Source organism: Nanorana parkeri, unplaced genomic scaffold (genome assembly GCF_000935625.1).
Source record: "Nanorana parkeri isolate BGI_ZX_2015 unplaced genomic scaffold, ASM93562v1 scaffold930, whole genome shotgun sequence".
Taxonomy (NCBI): domain Eukaryota; kingdom Metazoa; phylum Chordata; class Amphibia; order Anura; family Dicroglossidae; genus Nanorana; species Nanorana parkeri.
The window spans coordinates 361,739-373,877 of record NW_017307198.1 but is presented as its reverse complement, the minus strand read 5'-3'; the positions used below and the strand labels follow the sequence as shown (position 1 = coordinate 373,877).

Here is a 12,139-nt window from a genome sequence, read left to right as displayed (position 1 = left end):
TGGCTCGATGGGTTCGGCTCGACTGAGCCAATCAGCCAGGTTTGGGAGCTGTACGGGCTATAGTGAATAGCCCATACAGCACCCCTTCGGTTCTAGCCGTAGCTTCGGCCGATCCTTCGGCTAGCTTCGGCCCCAGAACCGAAGGGGTCCTGGGGCCGAATCCATACAGCCCCCCTTCGGTTCTAGCCGTAGCTTTGGCCGATCCTTCGGCTAGCTTCGGCCCCAGAACCGAAGGGGTCCTGGGGCCGAAACTAGCGAAGGATCGGCCAAAGCTACGGCTAGATCCTTCGGCAGCTTCGTCAATAGACCCCTATGTGTGAATGGAGCCTTACTGCTCAAGCCACATAGCACCTCAGGGGGGAGTATCTTTTTTAATTCAGACACCTCTTACTACTAACAAGATCTCAACAGGCGCACTGCTAAAGTAAGCCCATGCTTGCCTAGCGCACTCAGGGGCTTTTTGCGTGGCTGGGAAGGGGTACCATTGCTTAACTCTACGTTAATTAAACCCAGCACTCACACCTTGTTGTCAGGCATAGTGGGAATCACCATCCTCTTCTAGGGATCCAGCTGCCATGGATCCCGCACTTTATGGCAGTACTCAAAGAAAAGAAAGATCACTTCCAACTGACTGAGTTGTGATACCTTCACAGCTCAACCTTCTTCTGCCAACACTCAGTTGGCAGAAGAGACAATTAGGGTCCAGCTTTGGCCCGATGGTGATAGAGCAGGACCCACTCACATGGCTGACTGCAAGATACTGGAATTCTTCTTGTGATGTAGTAGAAGGGCATTTTTCAAAAAAATTGTTCACTTGCAGCAATATGACAGCTGTCACTAGTGCTCTTAGACTTGCTGTTTAGCAGGCTAGGCACTCTTCCAAATTTTCCTCCCCAGGAGTCTTTCTGTTCCATGGTGATCACAGTCCCTGGCTTTATTTTCTCCCAAGATAGGAAAGCCATCATGTGTTTGCATAGTAGATGCAGTTTACCTTGTTCGCCTGTATTAAACAGTTGCTTTAGCAGGACGAGTAAGACCAAATTTTAATGTAATTCTATCCTAACATGAGACTAAACATCAGCCACTCTGTTCAATGGTTTGGAACATAAGTAGCTGTATGTCCCTTATCTAAGGTAGGTGGTCTACCACAGCTCAGTTTTAAAATGTCATTTTATTTATGGGCATGAGGGAAAATGATTACAAACTAATCCTACACATGAATATGAACAGAAAGCATAAAACACTTATGTGGATCAATCTAAATGAGTGGGTTGTTTTTTTTTATTTAAATATTGTGATTTGTGTTTAATGTGAAAGTGATAAAATTGACACTTTTGTAATATAGGAATAGCATTTTATTCATAATAAGTTGCACTAAAACAACAAGGGACATTTTTTTGTCAGAATGGCAAAGCTCTGCAAAAGCAGTATGAAAAAAAATGTAAAAAATTAGAAAGCATTAAAAGCACAACTATTATGCCAGACTTTCTAATGATTCTGCAAGCAATGCACAGTATGACATAACTCTTGCACAAATAAATATTATTCTGTTTACGAAAAAACTGTATTAGTAGGAAAAACATTTTGAAATGACTGCAAATCCAAAGCTAATATCTGTTTTTTGCAAACACATTTATATTAATCTAATAAACATAAATGTAAATGTTCCTGTACAATGTCTTAAATCTATTAAATAAACTTTCACTTACATATGATGCATCATTTTATAGTTAATTCAATTAATAAATGTAATTCATAGAAAACATAACTTAAATAAATGCATACATAGTTACCGGGTAAATAAACTGTAAGAGGAACAAAAACAAGAGTTGTACATACTGTATGCTATTTTTACATTTGTAAAAAAAATAGAAAATGACCTCATGGAGATCATATGCCATACTGTAAACCTGTCTGCAAATATACATTTTATGTGATGATAACATTAGTTGATGACTAACGTTCAGCAGGTAAGTACTGGATATTTATGCTAGCGCATGGCTAAGTTTTAGTCTAGATCAACTTGTGTCTGACTCAACCCTGTAGTTACTTTTTGCATCTTAGTTTTACAGGAAATAAAATAATAGCTGGATTCCAGCCTATGATATCTGGAAACACTGGATGAGAGACATCAAATCTGCCTTAATGCCATCATTTAAAAATCCATAGAGTATGGGATTTAGACAACAGGAGACCATACCAAGCAAGTGACAGATGCAATAAACTAATTTGAAATGTCGATTGGAAATGAGGTTGGCATTAAAATCAGTTACAAGGTGAAAAAGGTGAAGTGGCATCCAACTGACAGCAAAAGCCAAGATCAATACTGTCAGCCTGCAGAAAACACGCCTAGATCTTTTTTTTATTCGGGTTATGGATTTTGAGACAGAGTTCATGTTGCTTAGTTCAGAATTCTCTTCCGGCTTCATTTCAAAGCATATGGGTACTCCAGGTAAATAAACAGTGGAAGGTAAAGTGTGAACACTAGAGGGCAAGGTATGACTCCTTTCTGTGGTTGATGTTTCTGGGATATCCCCAGTGTTACTCTCTTGGTGTCTTCTCAGAATTGCTGGGACAACACTGGCTGATTTTTTGCTGTATCGCTTTCTGTGTTTGCGAACACAAGAGTTGCTCCACCTTCGACTACTACAGATTTCCACAACAGATCTGTTAGTTTTAGGATGCTGAAGGGTCAGATTAATCATTTCATTTTCTTCAACTTTAACATCTCTTTTTGATAACCTTGAACTTATACTCCGGCATACACTTGTATGACTTATTGTTAAACAGGACAGTGGCAATATGTACTGCACAAGTAATAATGATATAGTGAAGGCAATTCTGTATGAATCAGAGGGCCAGGACTCAATGCACAGGTAACTATTCATCAAGGGCTCTAAGTTGAACGCTTCTCTCAAATTTATAATTTTATGAAAAACTGGCAAAGGAGAACATATTGTGAAGCCTAGAGTCCAGACAGTGGCAATCAAAAAGTACCCATGATTGGCAGTTAAATTGGTGGAGAGAGGATGTTTAATCATATGGTATCTCACCAAGGCAATAGACATGAGCATTAAGGTGGAGATGAGAACAGAAACACATTGGAGAAAAGGCACAACATGACACATGACTTCACCAAAGATCCATTGGTCAAGTAAGACACAGGTCAATGTAAAGGGAGAACAAAAGAGTACGACCAGAATATCTGAAAAGGCTAGGTTTCCAATGAGGTAGTTAATTATTGTCTTCTGTTTGCGCTTTCTGAAAATAGCCAAGAGAATAAGGAGATTCCCCATAAATCCGAGCAGGCTTACAAAGGTGTACAGCCCAATTAGAAAGTATCGTATGTCGTCCACACTGCTGTTATAATCCTCCCATGCAGGAAAATTGGTGGTTGTTGTATCCAATGTGCTATTCTCTTCTTTTGTAGCTGTTCTGTTATTAAAGTCTTTCACGTTCAAATCCATTTCACAGCTCTGCTTTGAGATACAAAGGAAAGCAATTAGGAAACCCATAAAAAAGCAATAACATTCTAAAAGCTACAGTAATAATTAGCTGCTGAAGCAAAAAAAAACACATTATATTTCTTGCTTCATGTAGAAAAATACGCACACACACACACACACACACACACACACACACACACTATTAATTATACAGCATCAGTGTCATTATTCCTTTCAACAAGCATTATTCCTTTCAATAGTTTCTTCGAAATTATATGAAATCTGTTATGTTATCTGTTGAGTAAGAATATGGCAGCTTGAAAATCTAAGATTGTTAACAATATTCATGAGACTTGAATCACTACTTCTTGATTGTCTTTTTAAAAAAAAAAAGAGAGCATGCTGATCACTGCAGATTAATCCAGGATAGGGACTCGAGATGTACAGTATGTTGGGAGAAGGAGGGATGTTCTAAGTATGCGATTCTTGATTGTAAAGAAATAAAATTCCCTTTGTTTGGCTTAGGCACTTTACTGTTGGGACCCTGAAAGTATCTAAAACCAGAAAGAAAAAACACCCAACCTCTCTTTTATATACTGTATGTAATTAGAAAGTTGCAACTTAATTACAACTCTTTCCAATATCATACCAAAGTGTGTTTTATTTGTAGGTCTGGTTGGATGCATGTTTCCCCTGTATGACAGTATTCATGGAGTACTCCTCATGGAGTTCATGAGGACACTGAGGACCTTTACACACCTTTATTGTTAAGTATTTCTGAGAGCGATTCAAGTAACCTTGAAAATCCTCCTGAGTTAGCATAGTAACAACATTTTAAGACTACAAATTAGGCTGCTGGCACAAAATGAAACATAAATGTGAAATACTGTATATTCTACAATATATTCTGTTGAAATAAAGGTATACAGTATACTACCTAGTAGAGGATAGGTATCACTGGTAATATACATGCTTACTATAAGTAGTTCATGACATATCTCTGCATTAAAAATTGGCACCACTGGTGGTCCATCGGATCTGGTTATGTGATCCATTTTGCTGGGTTGTATATTCACCATTTTGCCTTTTTAAACATCTTAATATCTCCATTAAAAATTGTAGGCACAGGCTTCACAGCCTCACTCTCTGAAATGAACAAGTTATGTCAAAAGGTACTCCAGGATTATTTTAAATTACCTTTGCAGTAGGGCCACCCCTGCACTGCAAAGGTTAAGTGCTTGTTTTGGTCTAGGGATAAAAATAAAGAAAATCTACTCTCCTAAACCTTAGTCCTGCCTGGCTGCAGGACCAGTCCCCACAGCCTCTTCTCCCTTGGGCTCCAGCACTCTAAGGACTTGTGATGCCATCACGTCTAATGAACTTGCTGAGGGGCATACCACAGCAAAGGTGGACATACAACAGCACAGGAAGGGACCCGAGGTGTGCCGTCACTGCTGCAGGACTGAGGATCAGGTGAGTGTATCATTTTTATTCTCACCCCTAGACCAAAACAAGCACTTAATCCTTGCAGTGCGTGGCTAGCCCTACTGCAATGGTTAATTTTTTTAAAAAGGAGGTTAGGATAAGGAGTCAGATTTGCTTGTTTTATTGGACAATATTTGTGAATATGCAGCTACTCACAATTTGCTGGAACTAGGTTTAATACCAGTTTAGGAAAATTATTAATTCATCCTTACTCAGTGATTAAGTAAGTGATTAAGATAGACTTGTGGTAGATAAAATCACTTACAATGGATGCTGCTCCTTGATGTCTAAACTTTTTAATTACCAGCACAGAATAAGCTGATACTCTAAGCACTGGTCCTGATATCCTATTTTAGGGTTACTCCGTTCCCATGCAGGATCTTTTGGAACCACCCTTGTCAATGCTAGCAAGCTGTGGGTGTGTCTCTACAAACAAACAACAGCAAGGCAAGCCACTCCCCTCCTCACAGCTCCTTCTTCCTCCTTCTCCATGGTAGTAGATAGACAGCTGCTGGAGACTACTCTGTCCCTTGTATTCTTGTACTGGACAGAAAGTTCTGGCAAGTGGAGCTGAGAGAGTTGGAGCCAGCTGTTGGAAACACGATCACTGTAAGTGCATAGACACAAAGGGGTTGATTTACTAACCTAAACACCCGCACGCACTAGGTGCGTGTGATTTTTACACAGCAAAACGTATTTATCAACCAAAAAGTCTATAAAAGCATATTTCCACTAATGCCATATATGGAAAAATCATGCACGTGATGCATATATAATGCTGCTTCACAGTTTAGACAAAAATGGTTAGCTCATGCATTTACATTCCTGCATTCATCAACGCAAGCAACACAACATAGAGCTAATTTACACAACATCACCTTGCAATTCATGCTTGGCTTTGCACAACACACCTGCTGGGTGTGTACACACTACAAAGGTGTTTAGATTCCACCCATAGATCATGCTGGGATGGAACACACTACAGAGGTGTATACATGTTCGTGGTGTGTTTATAAGGTTAGTAAATCAACCCCAAAGTGTAAAGAAATAATTTGCTGGGCAATATATATTTGTTTAACCGCTTGAAGACCAGGTGTTTAGACCCCCTTCCTGGCCGGGCCATTTTTCAGTATTCAGCGCTGCGATACTTTGACTGGCATTTATTCCGTCATGCAACGCTGTACTGAAATGAATTTTATACCAAGACCCCTAATGTCACCTAGGACCCCCCTGAAGAAGCTGATGAAGCTCAGCATCTAACGAAACTAAACAAATTTTTTGGCAGTGCACATGTCTAATACACAACGGCCGGCCGGGAGGTAGTTAAAGAAGAACTATGGGGTTAGGGCTTTTCCCCATAGTTCTCCTAAGGGTAACGGGAGGACACAAACTAGCGTCCTCCCTTCACCCAAAGCTCAGTATACCGCAAGCTACAGTTTCATTGTCACAGGTCGGCTCAGATTATGAGGCTGAGTGAAAATCACTCGCCTCATAATTCTCCTTTAATCTGGAATTATCATTGACAAACAAAAGTTTGATAGTTTAATATTGCTTTACACAACAAGCGAAAAATAGTAATCAGTACAACAAATCTACAATCCTGCTTATGAAGTACATCATGAAAATAATAACTCATCGGTACATGGTTTGGTTTTAAAGTGTATATCATAATTTCTGGTATACATTCAAACTCACGTAAACACAAACCTGTTCTGGTAGCTAGTACAGAAGGACTCAGACTTAGTGATCTATTTTTATGAGATGACAGTATGGTACCTGTAAATGTCTTGCTGTGGAGAAACAAGCACAGCAAACTGAGGCTTGTATAATGTGCAGTCCTAATACTCTGTACTGTAAATGCCTGGAGAATAAAAGAAGCGCAGGAGAGCAGAACATGAAATGATATGTCAAAGTACAGTCTGCTTTGTGTTCTTCTTCAAAGCAAGCTTAAGGGAGAGACAGAAAGTACTTACACAAAGTTACTGGTTTGCCACGAGACAAAACAACATGCTGTATGTTATTGCTTTGTATTTAAGGCTGTAGACGATTTAAGCGGACCTTGACATAATAAAGGTGTTAGAATTTCTCTAGTCTTTCATTACATGTTTTTTAGGTGCAATTTAATCTTTTACATTATTTTTATGCTTTTTCATTTTTATGTCACCTTTTTCCTGTCTGTTTTTCTGCATGTATCTGTAGAAAGTTAAGAGCTCCGCTGTCAAACACTGCATATAGAATCCTTCTAAGTGACACCAAAGTACTACATGAGCTGTAGATCACCAAATTATTTCAAGGGTTCCCCAAAATTTTAAGGGTTTTTTCCAGGCTGAAAATGTTGAGAAAGTCTGGGCTAGAGTGAGTGACATGAGGGAAAGAATTATAGAACAAATATCCCAGTGCTTGTATTATGTTGTGTGTCTACAGTACATAACAGCCGTTAGAGATTTCACATGTGCATCTCATGAAGGAACGAAACCGCATATTGTATATATAGATATTGTTAAAATCTACTGTAAAAATAACAATAAAAAGCCAAAGTGCATGCTGTGCTGTGGGTAGAACGGTGCAGATGTAACTGATATGACCTAGTGTGCCGACACAATTTAATACTCCACTGCCTCTGAACAGGCTTGTAGTTATAAATATCTACACAAACGCTGCCTTTTTGTCTTTGACAGTTACAAACAGATACTTATAAATAATTGCAGGCTTTTTATTCTTTGCATACCTTGCTTTTCTTTTCCTCCCCATTCTTCTCAAAGTAGCCATTTTTAATAAGGACAGATAAATCCATCTCCCTTTACTTTCTGGAACTCTGACACATGTGACTAGGACATGTGACCATGCACATCATCTCAGGGGAGGAAAATGCCTTTCCCTGAGACCTTGTGAGATTACAGATACAATTTCCCAGCAATGCACTGGTGATATAGCCCTCCCAGGATGCAAGACTTGGACACATAACATCACTTTTGCCAAAGAGAACCAGGAAGTAGAAAACAAGAAATTGTAAGTAAAATGAAAAGATGTTTAACTAATAAATGAAACATGATTTCATATGTTTTCTGATGTAATTTTTTAGCCAATAGGGTAAAGGTCCACTTAAAATAAAAGGTCTAGCCACACTAATCCCCTTATTAATGGGCTGGATGCACTCTCTCCTGTGCTTCTAAAGCTCCGCCCACCACAAGACTCCACCCTACACGCATTGCATCATCAATGACTTTATCAGGACCCTCATGCAGAAACAAAGAGTTGGTTGGCTCCTGAACTGACCTGTCAGGACATGGGAACAGAGGGTGGTGAGCTTCTTCCATTAAAGAAAGACCCTGAACACAAATGTCCAGGAGGAGGCCCTGATACTCAAAGTGATGAGTCAGTACAGCACAGATTTCTGAAGGTTCAGGATCCACCTAAACCTCTACAGCATTTGAATAGTCTGCTGGACATCGACTAAAGAAGTCTGTGCCGACTGTTCCCTCAGCAGAAGGTTGTCCAGGTAACCCATTATGGAAATGTCTTGTGAACAATTTAATGCAAGTGCTGGGGCTAGCAGCTTGGAAAAGAGGAATTCTCTAGATTGAGATTTCACCTTTCCTGCTAGGACAAAAAGATGCTCTCGCCTGCTCCCCACAACCTCCTGGATAATCCTATCCATGGTAGCACCAAAGAGGCATTTCCATTTGAAAGGCATACCTAACAGATGTCTTTTCAACAGATTTTTTAGGTTTTATTTTTTCAACCAAAGGGTCCTATTCATGTGCACAGCAAGGAGATTCATCCTAAAAATGTAGGGGATTATCCACTAAGCTGCCGAAGGCAGCCAAATGAATAACCAAACTGAAGTGAATTGACCTGCAGCCTGTTCAACCATCCACTGCAACCCTGTACGGCTATTTTAAAAAAAATCTTTTTTTATTAAATAAAGTGTGTTTTTATTGGATTACACTATGGATTTCTCTGATGATTTTTTATGAGCATATGGTGAAAACCTGGTGAATGAAAGGGAAAAAGAAAAGGTGTAACTACTGATGGTATAGCATTTCAAGAAGACCTGTCTGGATGATACAATGGCCCACCTTATCTAGTGAGTACAGTCTATGAGAGTGGTGTCACACACAGATGGGAGAGATGTCACTCAACGTGGAACATTTTATACTTCAGAGGGACTTCTAGTTATATTATATAACTGTTATAATATATGTTATATTATATGGACCACTAAACACAATGTTAAACATTGTATGTGTTTTTGTATTATATATTGTTTTATATGAGGTTTTATTCAGCAATTTATAACGCTGGGCATTTGCTGAGACTGATATTGAGAAGCGTTTTGTTTGCTCTTTGCAGAGCAGCTTTTGTTCTATACATTAGGAGGTAGATATTGGAAGCGCAGATCATTGGGACATATACACCGATGGGACAGCCCAATTTTTAAAGAACTCTTTAAGAACATGTCTTCCATAGGGTATTACTATTTAGGAGGAGAACAAACCGTATCTGGGTTAGGCCTCTCCCAATGTAAAAGAGGCTGTAACAATGAATATACAGGGAAATACTTTTTTGATTGGGGGGCTTTTTCAATACCCCAGATTAGTATATTAGAATAACTGTCTAAGGTTTTTTGTGGATCTAGTCACGTGCAGACTACTTTAGTGAGAGTTGCAATGTTGTCTTTTAGTTTTTGGCCTATCCCAGTAAACTAAGACTCCTCATGTTCCAAGTCAGCTATCATTTTTAGTGAACTCTGCTCCACTTCCAACCTGAAAAAGAAAATTCAGAAACAGATTATGGGAGTGGAAGCCTATTGGGAGCCCCTGTGCTCTGAGTCATTATTATTCCAGTTTATTCAGAACGATCACTGAAAAATTATCTGTTAAACTGATGATTGATTTTATATCTGTGTTAAAATAGCTATCTTCACTGAACATTAGTGTTCTATTCACAGCTAAATGCTTTTCCATTAATGTTTTTTCAGAGTTAACAGTGATAGGAGTTTGGCAATCAGGAACGGAGTAGAATATATTCCCTACTGTCATCTTCATTTATTTCAATTGACAACTGTATTTGTTAACTCATCATGCCTATAAGCTGTAAAATCACATAACAAATTATATTGATGAGGCTAACATTTAGACACGTATGTGCGCATTGGTGAATGTATTTTACTAGCCAATAGGGACATTTATAAAATAGCAAGAAATATTATTTAAAGTTTTATGTAAAGCAAAAAGTGTTTTCTTAATTTTTGGTAAAGTAGGCAATGGTAAAGATTGCTGTCAGTTTTTGTTATATGCTGTCCATGTCCCATCTGGGTGATTTCACTTAATTTCTTTTTCCAGAGATACAACAGAAAGTATGAGAAAATCTGTCCAAAGTTAGGTGGAAATCCCCTTCTAGACAGCTGTCATCGGAACAGGCGCTTCCATTGGGAAATATCCCCTTTCTTACAGTTACTGTGACAACTCAGAGTTTGGATTTCACATGTTTTCTGTGCCAGAGCCAATGACCATCAGGGCAAAAAGAGGGTGGCTCTCCACAGTGAGGATCCAAACACTAGTAAAAATATGACCGGGGCTTTAACATTACCTCTTTCTATACAAAATTTAAAAGAAAAAAAAAAGTTTGGGCTATACAAACACTTTTTAGAAATCTTGTAGAAAAAATGCCATTTTTTTTAAAAAAACTAAAAGATTGTGGTATAAAAACACAGTAAGTAATGGGCCAGGTCACATTAGCAATTCTGGCACTGGTGACAACTTATCAGCAACCCAATCACTAAAACTAATTTGTTTTCTCCTTTTTCATGTTTCTCTCATTGACCAAATTGTTGCTTCAGTATTGTTCCTTTTTAAGTGACAGGGAACATGCAGTGCTTCAGCCAGTGGCAGAATCAGCAAAGTGACATAGACTGTGTAAATGGTTTTAAAAAAAGGACCAGGCATAGAAACGTTTCAGAGTTCTAACCTAGGTAAGATCTCACTACAATATTTTAATGCATTAGACTGAGATCTTTTAACATTGTATAACATATCATCCAGAGCTGCCAGGGTGTTAACATGTCACATGTCATACAAGCATACAGACTTCTTGCTTTGTCTTGTCAGCAGTTTTATTCTTACGGTTTTACTTTCAGATTATCTTGCAAATGCATTAGGGAAAATATTCAGGGTAAGGTCATTCAGTGTAATTGTTTTTCACATTCTTGATTTCTGAATAGTAAAGTAAAGTGATAACAGAAATGGACTAAAGTCTGTGTTGAATATTGTGTCAAGTAATGAATGTCAAGTAATGAATGTCAAGTAATCAATTGATTGACAAGTGACTCTAACAGTTGCTTAAAATGTTATCACAACAGTCTTAAACCTGCATTGAGGTTAGCCAACACTTTCTATCTTTACAGCATTGGAATGTTGCTTGAAAAAATATTTTTGGGACGTTTGTTCTATCTTTTACTGGACAATGGAATCAAGTTGATGATCAATTTTGACCATAGTTAACAGAAACATTGAGGGACCAGGATGGAATGTTTCTCTCAACAGTTAATAACAGTTAATGTTATTTTCATTCAAGAAACACCATTCATTTCCCAAACTGAATTTTAAAATCAAATACAATTTTGAACAACATTCGTCAAGCCTACGATGGCATTATCGAATGTTCTGATGAGATTTTGTGTATGAAAGTTTTTTTTGTTTTTAAATCTACCAATGTATGACCAGCTATAGGCCCCTTTCACACTAGGGTGTGATTAGGTGCTTTTATATGGTTTGTACTGGTTTTCTAAACACATATAAATGCATCCAATGATTTCCAATGGATCGATTCATACCTTGCGTTTAGATGCTTTTAGATGCAGCCAGTTTAGCTGCGTTTACAAAAGTTAGGTGAGTCCAGAAAACAATTTTAGCTTCTAAACGCACCAAAACGTGTGTAAACAGTTGTAAATGCATGTAAATGCAAGACGCGTCGCGTCTATTAGCTGAAATCTCATTGGCAACTTCAATGGACAAATGACAGATGCATCTAAAAGCATATGCATGTAAAGTATCTAGACAGATCTCTGCATAAAAATGCAAGTGGAAAGTGCGAGTGAGGTCTAAGTGCTGAATGCATCACTAGCTCAGGGAAGGTCAAGGTGAACATCTATTGTATTTTTATATAGTTTTTTCATGTGTCTATAATATAAACACACTTTCACTTTA

At 38.3% G+C, this 12,139-nt stretch overlaps 1 protein-coding gene across 1 annotated transcript in view; it reads right to left on the bottom strand.

The window, feature by feature from the left end:
- Nucleotides 1–1,814: 1,814 nt before the first annotated feature.
- Nucleotides 1,815–12,139, bottom strand: part of NPY5R (neuropeptide Y receptor Y5) — a 40,796-nt gene continuing 30,471 nt past the window's right edge. Inside the window, exon 2 of the mRNA XM_018566270.1 lies at nt 1,815–3,476. Coding sequence (XP_018421772.1) covers nt 2,100–3,467 — 1,368 coding nt within the window. The 5' untranslated portion in view covers nt 3,468–3,476 and the 3' untranslated portion in view covers nt 1,815–2,099. The remainder of the gene's footprint in view (nt 3,477–12,139) is intronic.